Consider the following 19,050-nt stretch of genomic DNA (forward strand, 5'->3'; position numbering starts at 1 on the left):
TATTTCCTTTCACATTTCTTATGTGAAAGAAATGTAAGTAATTATACCCTATATTTTAATTTCGTGAAAGCTTAATTCAACTCAATTGGCTTGACTGTAGTCATGTAATTAATTATACTTTAAAACAATACAATTTTATGAAATATATCAGTAAAAACAAAGAAATAATTATTTAACATATAAACAGGTCAGAACAAGAGCAAAGTGATACAAAAAACAATATAAAAAAATAATACATAATAGGTATGAGTTCGACTCTTGTTTTTTTTTTCCCAACTTCTTCTCCTCTACAAAAATATAAGATAAATATTGAAAATATTAATAAAAGTTGACGTGAATTATTAGTTTCATTTCTGAATTTACTTATTTGACTAACTGAACTTAAACACACCATTAATCTTGCAACATGAATGAAATACACTCCTAAATTCTCGCCAAGTCTAAGTGTTTTCAACACTTCTCTCGGCTTTTTATTAAAAGTTCTGTACACCTACAAGAGTTTGTGACCACTTACTATGTCATGTGACAGATCGAGAGTATATTTAACAAGTTTAATTAGTCTAGTAAAATGATATTTTTAAGACTATCAATATTTCAAAAACAACTAATAATTTACATTAAATTTAGAGATGTTTACCATACTTTTCTCTCGCAATATAAATAAAAATTATTCTTCATAATAAGAGTAATTGCACATTAAAAATTGCAACTACTTTGCTAAAAAAATAGAACAAGAGATAACAAGACAAAACATATAATTAATTAAAAAAAATACAAATCTTTCACTATCTTAATACTTGTCTCTGACTGTGCTGCCAAAATACTTCATTCCATACGCTGTTGCTGACCAATAGTAGCTCAAGAACTTGAATACTCTTTAAACAAAAGATTCAAAAATAAAAAAATAAATAACAATTTAAACACAAATAAAATAATTTAAATAATAAACTAACCCCCAATATTATTATTATTTTATTATCACCAATAAATCTCATGGCAAATCAATGACTATAGAGATTCATAACTTTTTCTTTGTTTAATTTTTAATATATTCAATTAAATTTCAATTCGTATTGAGAAATTTCAGTATTAAAATAACAATTTCATAGTACAATAGTGTTTAAACTCGAGACATCTTTAACTTTAACTTTGTATCATTTCATCACAATCTTTACTGGTATAGATTCATAAAAATCTTTATTTTTTTGGTTTCCCACTTGATGTCTGCTGTACTCACATTGGGACCCGACTAAATTTAGATTCGTGTCGGAATATAGCGACTCCGTACTCAAGGGAGCTCGAACCCGAGACCTCTTGATTAAGGATGAAAGAATACTTACTACTCCATCACAACTCTTGTTGGTATATATATATCTATATATAAATATAATGTGAAAATTAAAAGGTTTCATATTCATAAGATAAAGTGCATAGTGATATAGAAAAGTAAAGTAAGAGAGAGAAAAAGGAAAAGAAAAAATGGTTAAATACATGAACTAATTGTTGTATATTTTACAAGAATTTTTTTTTTTGTTTTAAGAAGAAGAATAAGAAGAAAAAGAGGTTCTGTGTAAAATGAATCTTCAAATTCTATGAATGTAAAGATGAATTTTTTAATGTTATTAAATTTAGAGAAATGAAAACAGCAAAAGCCATGCCTGAAAATATGGAAAGGACAAAGAAATTAATGTTTTTGCAGAAGAAACAGATGAATGTTATGTTCATGGAGATAAGAGCTATTACCTTTTTTTCTTCTACTTCTTCATCTACTTCATCAGTACTCTTCCTTTTTCTCATTTTCATTCTTATTCTCTTTGTTCTTTAATTCATAAGCTCACATAAATCTCTGTCTCTGTTGAAAAATGATTCAATTTTTCATTACCTAAAGTCTTTATACTTGTGTTTCTTGATCTGGGGTTGTCTTATTCTACACTTAAGTTCAAAAAGATTCAATAATCATCACCCAAAGGCTTTATACTTGTGGTTCTTGATCTGGGGTTGTCTTAAATTGCACTGAAGTTGAAAAAGATTCAATTTTTCATTACCTAAAGGCTTTATACTTGTGTTTCTTGATCTGGGGTTGTCTTATTTTGCTCTGAAGTTAAAAAGATTCAATTTTTCATCACTTAAAGGGCTTTATACTTGTGTTGCTTGATCTGGGGTCTCTTATTTTGAGCTGAAGTTGAAAAAGTTTCTTGCTTTTTTAGGTGGGGTTGTTTATTTATCTCTAGATATTGCTAATCTGGGGGTTTGACAGGTTTAGCTGTTTTTAAGAGGAATTAGTTTCAGAATCTGTCAAGTGACAAGATTGTTTTTCAGTTGTTGTTTGGTTCTGAGCTCTGGATCTGATCTTGATTGTTATGAAAGATTTGATTTTGGGATCAAATGTTGATGATTCTGGGATTGGTTGAGTTGAGTTTTTAGGTTTTGAGTCAATTGATTGGTCAAAAAGTTCCAGTCTTTCTGTTGTCACAAGTTTCAAGCTTTTTTTGGTTGTATATAAATCAAATTCAGTGTGAAGTAAATTGTTGTAATTTGTTTTTCCCTTCTGGATATTTAGTGATTTCCGGGGGGAAATCTTACTGTTTGTTTGTTTCTCTTGTTCTTTATGAGGAACCTTTGTCATTTTTAAAGAAAAAAAACACATTAAATATAACTTTGAATCCACCATTTTTATTGTGGGTTATAGTTTTGATAGAGTTTCTTCTTTTAACACCAAAAAATCAGATTACACAAACTTTAGATTAGGAGAAGAAATAAGAGTTGATTGACTTATGTTATTGAGGCAAAACTTGGTGGTTTGACTGCTGGTCTATGGGAGTACCAGATAGTTCTCTACTGGATTTGATAGAGAAAGTTAGGGCTTGGATAACGTGGGGTAAAAGTGGTCGAACTTCATTGGTTGGCGGACGCGATATGGATGCTGAAAGTTGCAAAACCTGTTATGAATGCAAGATGAAGTTTACTGATTCTTGCCTCAAGTTCCACTGCTTAAGTTGTAGTCGAGTGTTCTGCAGGGATTGTGTTGTGCACATTTTTGGATCTTCGGATGTTGTTTCATCCAGATCAGGAGAATCCGAAAACATGGCGAGGTCTGTGGTTGATATCAAGACATGCAAATTTTGTTCTGACCTAAACAATTGTCATAAAAGCACAAGGAAGTTTAGTGACAAAGTTTATCCTTCTGAATCTCCAAGGGAAAGCCCAGAACCGCCGTCACCAAATTTCAGTAGTGACATGTTTGATGGTTATTCTACCCATGATGCAAGTAAGAGTAGTTTTACAGCCTTTTCAAGTCATCCATCTCCGGTGTCTCTGCGTCACTCACCTAGCAGGTTACAAACTATATATTTTGTAGAATTTCTTTCTTTGTAATTGTTCCAGTTTGAAATTTTGTGTTTTCCATATATGTTAATATATTAAACAGAAACATCTAATATGGCAAGATTGTCATGCTATCTAATTATTGATTTAGTTGTTTTAGTTTCCGGAATTGGTGGATATTACAGCTTAATTTTACTTTATTTTCTCAAAAAGAGATTTTGACCTATGCCAGGATTTGTCTAGTCTATTGTCTTAAAAGTAGTTGATTAAAAAATCTATTGTACAAAAAGCTAGTGTCTCCTACCAGGGCATATAACATGTAATGTTAACTATCTGTTTTTTCATGTTCTATTTTCTTATTTTTAAGTCAAAAGATCACCTCGTTATACCAAGGTGCTGCGGAAAACTTCACATTTGTGTTGTATCATTAAAGTTCAAACAAAACTATACTGCTTTCTAAACACAATTGCTCTTTTTATCCTTACACCAAAGATACAAGTGCAACACTAAGGAGCTCCTAATTCTCCACATGGGCTTCTTAGACTCCTCGGGAAAAATCTTCTGTACTGTTTCCACATCATCCCTAATGTAGAAATGGTGTGACTGTGATATTCCAAATATCCCTTCTCCCATTCCATTTTCTGTTGGTTAATTTAAGTATTTAACTACCTAACGTCAAACAGAAGCCACACTGGTTTTATCAGATTGCAAAGTATATGAACTTGTGTTTTTGGAGTAGCTGCTTTCGTAACTAAGAAATCTTACCTTTCTTTTTACAATTTTAGGAGTGATGAAGATGAAGGAGGGGACTTCACGAATCAATCTGTTAGCCCATCAAGTGATTATTGTCATGATACTTCTGATTTAGAATCATGTAGTGTTAGTGCTAGACATAAATTTTACCATCTCAGATCATTTGGATCTAGTCCATCAAACAGCCCCTCTAGGATTCGTTTTACTTCCAATAGAGTTGGGCATTCTGTTCAGGACCAACAGGAGACTCCAAGGTCTCAGAATGATGGTCCCTTTGATCAAGAAACCTTGGTTGTTTTAGGAGGGTTTGAGAAAGGGAATGAGGATCCAGAGACTGCTGATGACTCTAACAATTTGTCCGTTTACCGAGATCAGTTAGAGAAGCAGCAAAAGCCATTGGATTTTGAAAACAATGGCCCTATATGGTTTCCTCCTCCACCTGATGATGAAGATGATGAGGCACAAAATAATTTTTTCACATATGATGATGAAGATGATGAAATTGGAGAGACAGGTGCAACATTCTCTTCAAGTGGGAGCCTTTCCAGCATTTTCCCTGCAAAGGATAAACAACAATTGGATCATAAGGAACCATTAAGAGCTGTTGTACATGGTCATTTCAGGGCTCTTGTCTTGCAGCTATTGCAAGGTGAAGATATACATTCTGGGAAAGAAAGCGCTGCTGATGACTGGATTGACATAGTTACATCACTAGCATGGCAAGCTGCAAATTATGTGAAGCCTGATACTAGTAAAGGAGGCAGTATGGATCCAGTTGATTATGTAAAGGTTAAGTGTATAGCTTCAGGAACCCGAAGTGAAAGGTATACAATTTCTCTTATTACCACACAAACATTACTTTTTTTTTATCACATGAAAACATGGGGGTTTAGACTTGTTTAGTTAGAATCATGATTCGGTTTTGGTTCAATGCAGCACCCTCATTAAAGGAGTAGTTTGCACCAAGAATATCAAACACAAGCGCATGACTTCACAGTACAAAAATGCCCGATTACTTATCTTAGGAGGAGCACTTGAGTACCAAAGAGCTGCCAATCAGTTGGCATCTTTTGACACCTTATTGCAACAGGTTTTTAGTTGTTCTTCTAATCTGTTAGTGATGATATAAGAGCACATAGAAACACATTTATAATGTTCTGTTATCCTAACAGGAAAAGGAGCACCTCAAGATGATTGTTTCAAGAATAGAGGCCCATCATCCTAATGTGCTACTTGTGGAGAAAAGTGTGTCTTCATATGCTCAGGAGCTTCTATTGGCAAAAGAGATCTCTTTGGTGTTGAATGTTAAGGTGCCACTGCTAGAGCGAGTAGCCAGGTGCACTGGTGCTCTTATAACCCCATCCATTGATAACATAGCCACAACAAGATTGGGACATTGTGAACTCTTCCACATAGAAAAGGTCTCTGAAGAGCATGAACATGCCAACCAGTTGAACAAAAAGACATCAAAAACTCTGATGTTTTTTGATGGTTGTCCCAGGCGTTTAGGTTGCACGGTAATTTCCCTACTCTTAGAATCCATCACTTGTTTATTGCAACTCTAATTTTTGATGTTCTAAGTATGATTTAAATCATGCATAATGGTTGGTATACGTGTCTTCTACTTCCTTCAGTGTGCAATGTACCTTTAATCTACTACTTTTATGATGCATTCCATTTAACTTTGACCGCGTTGCTCTATATACAATGTATAATCAGTGGATTTTTCCCTTATAGATATGTTTATATTATGACATTTATGATCATTTCTTTTGTATCATTTGTACTTTTGCGTTCTAGTCGCTAATTTTTGTAGTTGAAATTTAAATTTATCATTTTTACATCTGATTAAGAAATTTAAATTGGTTTATGAACTTCAATAAGAGGGTTTTCCCTTTATATATTTGACTTAATTGCCCTTCTTTTTTCAATTTCTATGTTCATGCAAAATTTATGTGTTTATAGTTATAATTTCTTGCATTACATACGCAAAAGCCACGTACTTTGCTTTGAGCTCTAAGCCCAGGAAATAATTGATGATTTTATAAGCATTTGACTTTTGATAACATTGCAAACATTGGTTAAAATGTAATGTGAAACTTCAATGAGGTTCAATCATCATCACTCAGTATGTTCTTTTCATGGTTTTTTGTTATTGCCTATAAGGGTTGTGAGTTTTCGCTTGGGCTATAACGCAAAATTGACAAGGAAATGCTCTTTTACCTTGATCAAGAGGCTGAAGTTAGAATTAGAGGGTTACTTATCCTCTCATTGACAATTTGCAGGTTTTGCTGAGGGGATCATGTCGTGATGAGCTCAAGAAGCTGAAGAAGGTCGTTCAGTACGCTGTATTTGCTGCATATCATCTATCTCTTGAGACATCGTTCCTTGCTGATGAGGGTGCTAGTCTACCTAAAGAGTCTGCAGCAGCCTCAATTGCTATACCAGAGAGGACATCTGCTGATAATGCTATCTCAGTGATTTCTCATTCTGCTGTTCCTGTAAGAGTGCAGAGAGTTGCTAATGACCCAAATGTTCAGATAGGGTCCAACTTCAATGTGGAGGCAGTTTTACCAGAGTCATTGTCGGAGCATCACTACCCTCAATGTGATGACCAATCTAACCTAGATGACTGTGGAGCAAAAAATGTTCTCACTATTGCAGATCATGATCTCACACTGTTTTTGGCGCATGATACAAGACCTGTTGGCTCTGTTGAGATTGAAGATCAAACAATTGAACGATCACTAGAAATTTCAGGTCAAGAAGAGAGTCAACCCAGAGAACTAGGGGAGCTATCAAAGCTAGAAAGATCAGATGAAACCAAAGTCTCCGATGATTTCTATTCAGCTGCTGACAGTCGTCAAAGCATATTAGTGTCCTTCTCTAGTCGATGTGTTCTAAATGGAACAGTATGTGTACGTTCACAGCTACTTCGCATCAAGTTTTATGGCTCCTTTGATAAGCCACTTGGGCGATATCTTCAGGATGATCTTTTTGGTCAGGTAGCAATCATCCTTTGTCCCTTTAACAATACATGACATTCCATTATCAAAAATAATTTCATGCTACTTTTGTATTGTACGTCATGATGTCAGATGTCTTCCTGTCAATCGTGCAAGGAGCCAGCTGAGGCTCATGTCATCTGCTATACACACCAGCAGGCGAATCTTACCATAAACGTTAGACGTCTTCCCTTGGTGAATTCTCTTCCTGGTGAACGTGACAAAAAGATTTGGATGTGGCATCGATGCCTTAAGTGTGCACAAATAGAGGGAGTTCCACCAGCGACTCGCAGAATAATAATGTCAGATGCTGCTTGGGGACTCTCGTTTGGGAAGTTCTTGGAACTTAGTTTTTCAAATCATGCAACTGCTAACCGTGTTGCTAGCTGTGGTCATTCTCTGCAAAGAGACTGCCTCCGATACTATGGGTGCGTACTGCATGGTATTCCTTAAGAATTGGGTTGGCATCTGCCAGAGTTTGAAATCTCTGTGATAATTTAGTCATTGCTTCCCCATCGCTATTTAGTGAATAACAGACTTAGCTTTTTCAGGTGTGGAAGTATGGTTGCATTCTTCCGCTATTCTCCTATTGATATTCTGTCAGTTCGTCTGCCTCCATTAACTCTTGAATTTAGTGGCTACACAGAACAGGAGTGGTTAAGGAAAGAAGCAGCTGAGGTGACAGAAATATTAATACTTGACCTACTATCTTGAAATGATTCTAAGTATTTGTGATGTCTTTGATATGTTTTTATGCTTACAATAGCTCTATGTGATATATCTTGCAGTTACTGTGTAAAACCAAAGCTTTGTACGCAGAAATATCAAGTGCCTTCCGCAGGATTGAGGAGAAAAGTTACCCTGTAGAATGTGAACCATCTGATACAACTCAATTGCATGACTGCATTGTGGAGTTAAAGGAGCTGCTTATGAAGGAAAAGAACGATTACCATGTAAGAAACTGCTTGACATCAATCTTTAATACTTGTACAGTTTCCTCTCATGACTTAAATAATGTAGGTTGGTTGCAGAATTTCTGGTTTAGCATGTATGACAAGTGCTGCGGTTCTCCTTACTTCTTTGGTTTCTGTTTGCTTGTACAATAGGACTTTCTTCAGCTGGATGAGGATGAAACTTTTGACCCAAGACAGGGAGCAATAGACATTCTTGAGCTAAATCGCTTGAGGCATTCCCTCATGATTGCTTCACATGTTTGGGATCGTCGGCTTTTGTCCATGAAGTCCTTCCTCCAAAAGAGTTCTGGTTCAGTGGGTTCAGAGGATTGTGGATCTTGTGATGAGCTGATAGATTGGAGAAAGGACATGTTTCTAAGGAATGACACTCTTGAACATGTTTATGAAGAGTCTGTGCCCGAGTTATCAGACTCAGAGGAATATCCCGAGAAAGCTCTGCAGTCTGAACAGGAGGGAACTGGCGTATCACCTTATGGTTCTGGTGAGCTAGAGAGTTCCATGTTAACCTCATCTGAGAGTGAGAGAATGCAGGAAATGCAGACGGAAGGAGAGAATGCATTTAATCAAACATCCTTGGAACGAACTCCTTCAGCTGCATCAGTACTTTCTGATCAGATAGACTTTGCTTGGTCTGGCACTGATCGTTCTCCCAAAAAAGCTCAGTTGCTACAAGGAGATGGATCTGAAGCTGCTCCTCTCAGACAACCAAGTCAACTTGATTTGCCTCCTTTTAGAAGGCTAAAGTTACCTGTAAGAGTTCACTCGTTCGACTCTGCTATGAGACTTCAAGACAGAATCAGGAAGGGGCTGCCACCTTCTTCATTGCATTTATCATCAATTAGGTCTTTTCATGCTTCTGGAGACTATAAGAATATGATCAGAGATCCTGTTTCCAGTGTTAAGAGAACTTATTCTCAGATGTCACCCAGTGAGGCTCATAAGTTTAATCTCCTAATGGGTTCTTCGCCTTCATTTATTTCTTATGCATCTCTTATACCTGATGGAGCTAGGTTGATGGTTCCACTCAATGGTTCGAGAGATGTTGTCCTAGCTGTTTATGACAATGAACCTACTAGCATTATATCTTATGCGCTTTGTTCGAAAGTGTATAGCGACTGGGTCACTGATAAATCAAGCGTGTCTGAACGGGGTTGGAACACTAGTGACACCAACAAGGAGGCTGGAGTGGCTTCTAGCCTTTCAGCATGGCAGTCTTTTGGTTCTCGAGACATGGATTATATCCATTTTGGGAGCCATGGTTCTGAAGATGCTTCCAGTACAATTACTTCCCTCTTTTCAGATTCAAAAACTTCTCCTCACCTAAGGATCTCTTTTGATGATGAATCTACAAGTAGTGGGGGAAAGGTGAAATTTTCAGTCACTTGTTACTTTGCAAAGCAGTTTGATGCTCTTAGGAGGAAGTGCTGTCCTGATGAACTGGATTTTGTACGTTCCTTAAGCCGTTGTAAAAGATGGAGTGCTCAAGGGGGAAAGAGCAATGTTTACTTTGCCAAGTCATTCGATGAAAGATTCATAATAAAACAAGTTCAGAAAACTGAGTTGGACTCTTTCGAAGAATTTGCACCAGAGTACTTCAAGTATTTAACAAATTCTATTGACTCTCGGAGTCCAACTTGCCTTGCAAAAGTTCTTGGAATATTCCAGGTGAAAAATGGTGTGCCTTTAAGTTTTGAACAAGTTTTTAGTTGTTGCAGAAGTCTTATTCCTATTCGTGTCCAATGTTTTAGGTTTCTGTCAAACATTTGAAAGGAGGCAGAGAAACAAAAATGGATTTAATTGTGATGGAGAATCTCTTTTTCGAAAGAAACATCTCTAGGGTGTATGATCTCAAGGGTTCTCTACGATCCCGCTACAATGCAGATACAACTGGAGCAAACAAAGTGTTGCTGGATATGAATCTTGTAGAAACATTGCATACCAAACCCATATTTCTTGGAAGCAAAGCAAAAAGAAGCCTCGAGCGAGCTGTTTGGAATGATACATCCTTTTTGGCAGTAAGCTACTTTCACTTCCTATCTCTTTCTTTATGATTGTGATATAGATCCTTAAGTTGAAAATGAAATTTTGCTACTCTCTCCATTTCAATTTGTTTGTCTTACTTTTCTTTTTTCACAACTCCTTAATTCTAATTTTCCACATGACATGTTGAAGCCCCACAAGGTTAAAGAGCATTTTTGTACATTATACATATCTTTAGTTTAACATCACGAATCAAAACCGGACAAACATTGAAACGGAGGGAGTATTTGATAGGGAGAAGTATCCAGGATATATCCAGTTTTAATTTGTTGCATTCTTATTTTCTGTTATAAGATGTACTGCTGTTAGAGAGAAGGTAGCTAAGGAGTAATTATCTCTGATATCAAGTAGAAATTAGTCACTCTTCTGAATTCACCTATAAACTATCAAGTGGTAGGAGAAATCTGCGCTTAATTCTTAAAATGCTTGGAACAATGTTAAAGTTGATTACATAATCGTTTATATCTGTTTATTAGGGAGTGTCTATTTCCTATTTTCCTCCTTCTTTAGTGTCTACATTTCAACGTTGACCAACAAACATTCTATTTTTGACAGTCTGTTGATGTGATGGACTACTCTTTGCTGGTCGGGGTGGATGAAGAACGAAAAGAACTAGTCTTGGGGATCATCGACTTCATGAGGCAATATACTTGGGACAAGCACTTAGAGACATGGGTGAAAGCATCGGGCATACTTGGAGGACCAAGGAACGCATCCCCAACCATTGTTTCTCCGAAACAATACAAGAAAAGATTCAGAAAAGCGATGACAACCTATTTTCTCACGGTACCAGATCAGTGGTCATCTTGAATTTAATTATATTCATTCTTAGAGCCTTCTGCCAATAAGCAAACCTTCCTAATTGCACAAATTTGCAGATGAAGGAAAGGTTAGATATTTTCCAGTTGGTTCATATTTGTTTTGCCATCTGGGGTTAAAAAGATATGAGAAAAGTAGGGGCTGTCTGTCATCTTTATTAAGAAATCTGGCTAAGTGTACATTTGACCATCTGTACATTTATAACAAAAGCTTCATTTGAGTAAAAATGAAATCAAATGTGTATCTTCATAGTTCCTCAAAAGTTATGTATTTTATATCCATCTTTTCTATTGTGAGAAGTGGAGCCTTTGAGCAACGACAAAGTTGTCTCCGTGTGACTTTAGGTCACGGGTTTGAGCTGTGGAACCAGCCACTGATGCTTGCATAAGGCTAGACTGCCTACATCACACGCTTAGGGGTGCAACTCTTCTCTGAACCCTGTGTGAACATGAGATGCTTAGTGTATTAGACTGCCATTTTTTGTCTTTTCTATTGTGACAACCGTTATTCCCTACCATTTAGTGTTCTAGAGCTCTACTACTATTAAAATTAGAGTACCCTTTCTTCGGCCTCCAAAGGAGGGGGTATACAATGAAAAAAAGTATCGAAGGCATATATATATATATATATATATATATATATATCTTTGATGTTGTTGTCAATAAGGTGATTTGAGAATCATGAGGTATTAGGCTCGGATAATTAAACACTAAGTGATTTCTTCCTACCTATCTAAGCATTGGAAGATAGAGTGGTACCCTGTGTTGGTGGGAGATAACAGATACTCCATGAAATTAGTCGAGGTGCGTGGAAGCTGGTCATACACCATTTTCTTCCCATTTCCTTTTGGATCTAATGGAAAGTAAAGTAGGTTTCTTGTCATGTTCCACTTTTGTTAACATCAAGCATATCTTGGAAGCAACTTTCTTATCTTTGAAGAAAGAGTTGGACACACTACTTTATTCATATCACTTCTCTTCATGTATGGAGAAAAGTTAAATTCTTTAAGGAAAAAAGGAAGATAAATGGACCCTTATGGAAACATAATATATTGACTTTATGGCTTTTAAGATGCCATATTTTTTTATTGAGCTTTTGTCTGCCATGTGAAAAAGATTAAGAACAACCCTCCAACAACTGTTATACATAATATTATATGATATGCTTCACATTCTCTTGTCTGGTATACATGTGATTCATGATATGTTTCACATTCTCTTGAAATTTGCAAATATTTTAGTTGTCTGAGCATTGTTTCAAAGGAGTATAGTGGAGTTCAAAAATACTTTGTACTATATCTTAATGAAATTCGAGCTTCTACTTACCAGAGTCTTCCATAGTCGATCTATTCGTGAAAAGATAACCAACGAAATCTTTCAGTTTCTTATTTTATTATGTATAACTCTATGTATTCCACTATCTACAGAGTATATTGAATGTACATAAATGCTATGACAAAGTTTGTCTTATTCATAGTAACAACTACTCGAGGGAGAATGATTTTATGCTGAGCTAACGATTTAATAATTATAATTATATATATATATATATATATATATATACCAAGAAAGATGTACGGTCTAATAAGCTACTATGAAATATTTGTTTGTAGGTGCGTATGACAAGTTCTTCTATTCTGGTTCATAGTTTCTATCTTGGCTATATGATTCATCTGAATTTGTTGAAAGTTGGAAATTATTAATGACTTTCTTAATGTTATCTTCCTTATCAGAGAGCCAAAACATGATGCAAGGTATTCTTAGCATCAATTTTGACCCACAGTGTAGCAAACACAAATTACTAAATGAGTCATAACTTGTTTAATTTATTATTGACGTATTCATTGAACTCTTGTCAAAAATTGACTAAATCACCTATATTTGGCTCTCTAAAATTGCTATTTTTCTAGAATAGAAGAATAAATTACGTAAATTTTACGTAATATGATCAAATTATAACAAGTTAATTACTCAATCCTTAAACTTTGGACGTATTCAATCATATTTATTTATTGACTCAATTCATTTTAATTTGTTAACTTGATCAATCAATTTGACACACTTTCATGTATCTCAAATAATTCATTCTTAATTCAAATGCCATGATTATGATTTATGAGCGGAGCCATCTCAGGCGAAGAGTGGTTTGGTGCACATCTTTCATCAGAAAATTATGTGGTGTACAAAAATCAAATATTTGCACATCCTTAATTAACACAATGTATATATAAAAAAAAAATTGCACACTCTTGATCAAAATTTTTAGCTCCGCCACTATGATATGATTGACTAAACCATTGTGCGTCTTGAAATTGAGCAATTTATGCCTTTTGATTAGACTTTTGGTCTAATATTACCTTTTCCATTAAGAAAAAGTCTCATACTTTGAGCGTAATTTTAAATCACATACTCAAAAGTTTGAGGAGTAAATAAATTAAACGTTTTTTCTAGAAGAATTTGGGTAATGATCAGTTCATTTCACGTTGAATTTCTATTAATAATAACAAGGGCAAATATGAGATAGTATTTGCTAACGTCAATAATATGAATGAATGAATAAAAAAATTAACAAAGGGGTTATTCGATTTCTAATAATACAATAATACATAACGGCATATTTGAATATTAATGTACTATGAAATAGCATTAGAGTCTCATTTTTTCACCAACCAAAAAATAAAATAAAAAAAGTGAAAAATTGGATACAAATGTAATATATCATAACCAGTTTCTCACATAATTCACCTCTAATTTTCAGCTTCTTAATTTTTACTATACAGAAAATGACTAAAACCTGATTAAAAAAAGAAAAGGATAGTCGATGCACAACGCATCCTGCATTAATTAGCAGAGTTTGGGAAAGAGCCGCGTGTGATGTAGACAGCCTAGCTATCATAATGCAAACATTAGTAATTGTTTTTACGACTCGAACCCCTGACCGTACTAATTATAAATAGCTGAAACATTTTGCGAGTGAATTCGGAGATGACTTGTACATAAAACTATATAATATAATAAAATAGATTTATTTATTTTTTGCTCTCTTTGTTATGAAGCTGTCATTGCTAATTGAATCTCCCCTTCTGTAATTGGCAAGAACCCTACACGTTTCTGCAATCAAATGAACATAAAGATTAAAAATAATTAACAAATATAGAAGATTATAATGCATAATTAAAAATTGTATTCCTAATCTAATTGACATAAGACAATATTATAATTTTTGGATACGTTATATTGGTGTGCAACCAAACTTGATCACATCATAGTTAGTTATAATGAATTAATCAATATAAATATAATAAAAATATTTGGGAATCTATTACGTGTGAAATAGTGCAGGCTAACAAATTAAAATCACAAACATGTTTGTTACACTCCCCATATGGCTTCAAGGTCCAGGGAAAAACGTTCTTTATCAAGATTTTTTTCATATTCAGAATTCAAATTTGAAATACCTGAATAAGAGCAAATGAATCATATTCATCTTAGCACAATTTTGACAATACCTCTTAGTAATATCTCCTTTGAAATTCGAAGATTAAATCTAAAAACTTAATTCACGACTAGAAACAAGCAAATTTTCCACAAAAATCATTAAAATTGTACTTGTGAAAAACAAGTTCTAACGACTTTTCAGTAAGATATTTCAGATTATCGATGATATTTTGACAAGAACGTCTATCGAAAATTCTTGTTTTTATATGACCTATTCTTGATATCATCTATAAACTCCTTCAAAATCTTATCCACTAATTAAAGAAACTAAATAGATTTAACAAAAACTATTTTTGGTAGCCGTTAGGTAACAAATTAGTTGATAAGGCACTATTTCACACTTCAACTTCAATCTCTTTCATTTATTTTCTTTTAATAATTTGGTCTTAAAAATATAATTATTTTTTAGTATTACATGCACGTATAAATACTTTATTTTATCACGTACTACGGAAATAAAACTTTCCTTTTCCGTAACCAATTTCTTATTTTTTTTATAGGTAGATATCTAAACTTTATATTTAATCTCTATATGCATACAAAAAAATTAATATAAAGAAGAAAACGTTGAAGTCATCAAAGTTTGACTTTGGAAAGCTTCAATTAAGTAAAATTGTTAAATCAATTTAAATAATATTGTTATAATTAGTTGATGATTGAAGTAAAAATTAGAATTTAATTTTTAAAGAATATTGAAGCAGTCAATTTTGAAATTAAATTCCGTAAAAGGAAAGCTTTTCACACTCATGTAAGTTGACAAAATTAATTTGACCATGCAACTTCTGACTTCTGAAATTTTTTGTACTTTGTCACCACAATTTATCTGACGTGATTTCTAAAAATAGTTATCTCAAATCATTTCAGAAGTTCAACACAACCACCTTAATAGAGTAAGTATTTAATAAAAATAAATAATATAAGTAAATGATAGTAAAATAGTCAAAAACTTCTCCTGATTTTAGTATTTTCTTAAAGAAAGTGCAAATGAAAAACACGATTCATAACATGAGACGAATCAGAAAGTATGTCATGAAACTTGGTGGAATATAAAGAAAATAAAAAAACAAAAGGAAAATGAGAAAATTTTCAAAAATTAGAGAGATCAAGGATCTTCATATACCTATTGTTTTTACATATATATTTCTAAAAATTATAAAATATGTTGTTCATGCAAATTTTCAAGACTTATATATATTTCTCACTAAAATCACAAGATTTAAGACTTGATAAATAGTGAGCATATCATTCATTTATTGATTTGACGTATACATCAAATTCAAGTAAATATTTTTAAACATAACTTAATTATTATATCAAAGATCAGAGCTACTCTATAGAATCATGTAATATTCAGTAACTTCTACTAATTGAGGTAAAGTTTTAGTCAAATTAAAAACATAAATTATATTAACTACTAGATCTATTCCTTTTCATGTTTACAGGTACGTATCAAATCCTCTAAAAATAGCGCATTGTTGAAGAATGATGTGAATATAACAACATTTTGAAGAATCTAAACAAACATATCTGTTTACTACATATATTTCTAAGTTACTAATGCGTTATTTTTATAATAATATATTGAGAATCGTGAACCAAAAAATTTAAAAATTAAAAAAGAAATAACATAACATGAAAAGTGGATCAATGTCCATAATGAAGAGAACATTACCTCTCGAGATCTGATTCCCTTCTTAATTAATATTCCTCCATTATTTTTCTTCCATTGACTTTGATCTTCTTCAATCAACGATCCACTTTTACTCGGAAACAAGTCGGCCTGGACACCATCGTTATTACTATTCATGCAAAGTTTCATAATTTTCTCACCGACATCACTCCCATCTTTACTTTGCATCATCAATTTCTCCACCTCCGCTTTTGGTAACCTTAGCTTCAACCTCACGGGTTGGGCCTGAGGCCCAACACCGTTGAGTGGGCCCGAAGCAAAGCTAGACGAATACTCTTCACTCATCATAACACTAGCGGGCTTCATGATTGTCAAGTCAGACGCGGATCTCCTTGCTAGCATTAAAGTCTCAAGCCTATCCTTCGCGCTCATTTGGATCCCTGAACGGACCCTCCTTGGGTTTTTATTCTTCTCTTCGGGGATTTTGGGTAATTCAACAAGAAAATAAAGCCTTTTAGACTTTAACTCTTGTTGAGGCTCTAATGGCTTTGCTCGTACCCCGAAATGCTTTACTTCTTCTGATTCTAATAATACCATCGATGGATAATTTTTCAGAACCTCGTTTGCATAAACTGGGGTTTTGAATTTCATCGTATGTCCATCGATTTTCATTACCTTTGTTGTTTTTTTTCTTCCTAGACTATTCCCCATATCAGCTTTTTTTGTTTTGTTTGTGTTTCTTGTTTGATACTAGTTGAAGGGTTGCGCTTTGTTTTTCTTCGTTTTATATAATGAAGACTATATAATATAACAAATAAAATAAGAAACAATTTTTTTTTTGGTTTTTATTTTTTTATTATGGATATGTTTTTTCTTGGAATCCTCTTGAAATATACTGTCACGAGTTGAGGACAAATGGGTGTAAAATAAGGATATTTAAAGGGATTTTAAGTAGCAGTATATATATAATTATTTGTTTATTTATGTGTATAGGTCAAAGAAAGAGTACCGCAGGTTTTGACAATTTTGAAAATATTATAAAAACGCTTTATTGGGAAACTTATCGAAATTTTAATAGGAGCTACTTACTTAGATACATTCTAATTCTAATTTATAATATTACGAATTTTATCAGATTTTTGTGCATTCAGATAAATGCATCTCAAAATACATGGAGTCAAAATTAAGTGCAATTTATTCTGGATACACTATATCCAAGTAAATTCGAATGTATTTGGATATGTAGACAAATTAAATCTTACTCGCCTCCCTCCCATCTTGCTCGTCACTCGCTTATCTATTTGATATCCCAGATACATACGAATCAACTAGATACATGTATCTGGCCAGTGTGATTCGCATATATCTGAGATAAATGACTATCTTGCTCGTCTCTCTAATTTAGTTTATCTAGTAGCAAGAATACATGTATCTAGGTGTGTATACCGCAATATATGATCGAAAGCTCTTAATTAGGGATAAAATACGTAATTATTTAAAATTACATGTGTAAGATATATTTCTACAATATATTTTTTCGAATATGTGAGTGTGACAATATTTTTTTAAAAGTCCGAACAATTTAGGTAATAATAGAAAATGACTCACGAGATATGTCACATTCCGTTATCTAATGGATGACGTTACTAATTTTGGTAGCCAGCGAAGCTACCATGTTCCCCACATTTAACGGATTTTGCACCTCTTAACTTTCTACATTTTGTTGCCGTCTTAATAATAAATAAATAAATTTGAGTTTAACTAATTAATACTCATTGTCTATATATTTGTGTAAGTTTTTTTTACACTATCCGATCATTTTAATTATCGCTAGATAATGACTTAATAGACGATAAGGGTAAGAAAAAAATATTTAGATGTGTCGTTGGAGGAGGTCCTAGTGGTGAAAGTGGAAGAAAATAAATTACTTATTGATGAAATTTATGTTATTGATATATGTGTCTATCAAATTAAAATGTCAGTGTCACGTTAAATTGAACATTCCCCTTCGATAGGGCTAATAAAACGTGAAGTATATTTGAGTCATTATTTGACTAATGTCATAATAAGTATTTTTTCTTCTTCTTCTAGTGCGTGAAAAGTGGGGAAAGATAATTAGTAGTGTGAGTAATTAAGTCTATGATTTTAATATTAATCTAATCTCACTAGTTAAATATAAATTAATTAATTATAATTAAAGGTGTGGATCCGTGAATTTCTGATAAAGATCCCATTTTTTGTCATCATCTCTTGTGCTTTTTTGACTCTCTTTTCAATTTTTCATGTTGAAATTATCAAAACTTCACCAAACATAGACTTGTTCTAATTTTAATCAATTTTTGTCCCCATGCAAAAAGTCTGCAAATTTGTTATACTAATCTATAAAATATATATATACACGTAGATAGAATTATGAATGCACGTTGTTACTAATTGTTATAATTATATAATCATACTAAAGTAAAGGTAAATAGTGGACAGATAATTTTTGTTTCCGTTATACGACTTCAATTACTACTTAAGGTCGAACTTGGTGTTCTAATTATGAAATGGTATAAATTTCTAGATCTAGTAGAATTAGTATGTTGAATAGTAGAAAAATTTATTCTAATTAGTTGTGTTGAAGGTACGGTATAAAATTAAATATACATTCATATTAGCAAATATACATTCATTATAGCTAGGGGTGTAGAATGTATCGATTGAACTGAAATTGAAGATATTAAAATGAGTTAAAATAGAAATTGGGTTGGGTCATGATCCGTCCAAGTTTACGTTGGGCTCAAATGGACTGAAAATCGTATTGAGTCATGATCCGCTCAATTTGACCTGTTTAATCTCAATAATTTTAACATATTGTTATTTAACTTTTATAACCACAGTTTGAATTTAACTTAAGAAAAGTTAACAAATGGATATATAAATTCTAAAAGATATAAAATAAATAGTAAACCATACCTTCAATTAAGAACATACATTACATCAATGTAAATAGAGTCTTAAAACGG

At 33.3% G+C, this 19,050-nt stretch overlaps 2 protein-coding genes across 2 annotated transcripts; one reads left to right on the forward strand and one right to left on the reverse strand.

Annotated features, from left to right (window-relative positions):
- The first annotated feature begins 1,555 nt into the window (after positions 1-1,555).
- Positions 1,556-11,178, forward strand: LOC125869397 (putative 1-phosphatidylinositol-3-phosphate 5-kinase FAB1C). The gene is made up of 11 exons (XM_049549979.1): positions 1,556-3,335; positions 4,110-4,901; positions 5,014-5,167; positions 5,250-5,594; positions 6,363-7,082; positions 7,176-7,510; positions 7,634-7,760; positions 7,871-8,035; positions 8,189-9,721; positions 9,805-10,071; positions 10,652-11,178. The coding sequence occupies exons 1-11, from the start codon at positions 2,815-2,817 to the stop codon at positions 10,904-10,906; spliced, it is 5,214 nt and encodes a 1,737-aa protein (XP_049405936.1). The 5' UTR covers positions 1,556-2,814; the 3' UTR covers positions 10,907-11,178.
- A 2,301-nt stretch (positions 11,179-13,479) lies between these two features.
- On the reverse strand, positions 13,480-16,825 carry LOC125869422 (uncharacterized protein At1g66480-like). The gene is made up of 2 exons (XM_049550008.1): positions 16,085-16,825; positions 13,480-14,025 (listed from the first exon to the last, which is right to left on the reverse strand). The coding sequence occupies exons 1-2, from the start codon at positions 16,751-16,753 to the stop codon at positions 13,963-13,965; spliced, it is 732 nt and encodes a 243-aa protein (XP_049405965.1). The 5' UTR covers positions 16,754-16,825; the 3' UTR covers positions 13,480-13,962.
- Positions 16,826-19,050: the final 2,225 nt, after the last annotated feature.

This window comes from Solanum stenotomum, chromosome 6 (assembly GCF_019186545.1).
Source record: "Solanum stenotomum isolate F172 chromosome 6, ASM1918654v1, whole genome shotgun sequence".
In the NCBI taxonomy this organism is placed as follows: Eukaryota; Viridiplantae; Streptophyta; class Magnoliopsida; order Solanales; family Solanaceae; genus Solanum; species Solanum stenotomum.

Bases quoted from the DNA above. Each gene is read 5' to 3' on its own strand.
- LOC125869397 (XM_049549979.1), top strand. From the start codon at position 2,815: ATGGGAGTACCAGATAGTTCTCTACTGGATTTGATAGAGAAAGTTAGG. The intron at 7,083-7,175 runs GTAGCAATCATC...TCATGATGTCAG, and splicing joins AGGATGATCTTTTTGGTCAG to ATGTCTTCCTGTCAATCGTG. The intron at 8,036-8,188 runs GTAAGAAACTGC...CTTGTACAATAG, and splicing joins AGGAAAAGAACGATTACCAT to GACTTTCTTCAGCTGGATGA.
- LOC125869422 (XM_049550008.1), bottom strand. From the start codon at position 16,753: ATGGGGAATAGTCTAGGAAGAAAAAAAACAACAAAGGTAATGAAAATC. The intron at 14,026-16,084 runs GTAATGTTCTCT...ATTTGATTGCAG, and splicing joins AGGGAATCAGATCTCGAGAG to AAACGTGTAGGGTTCTTGCC.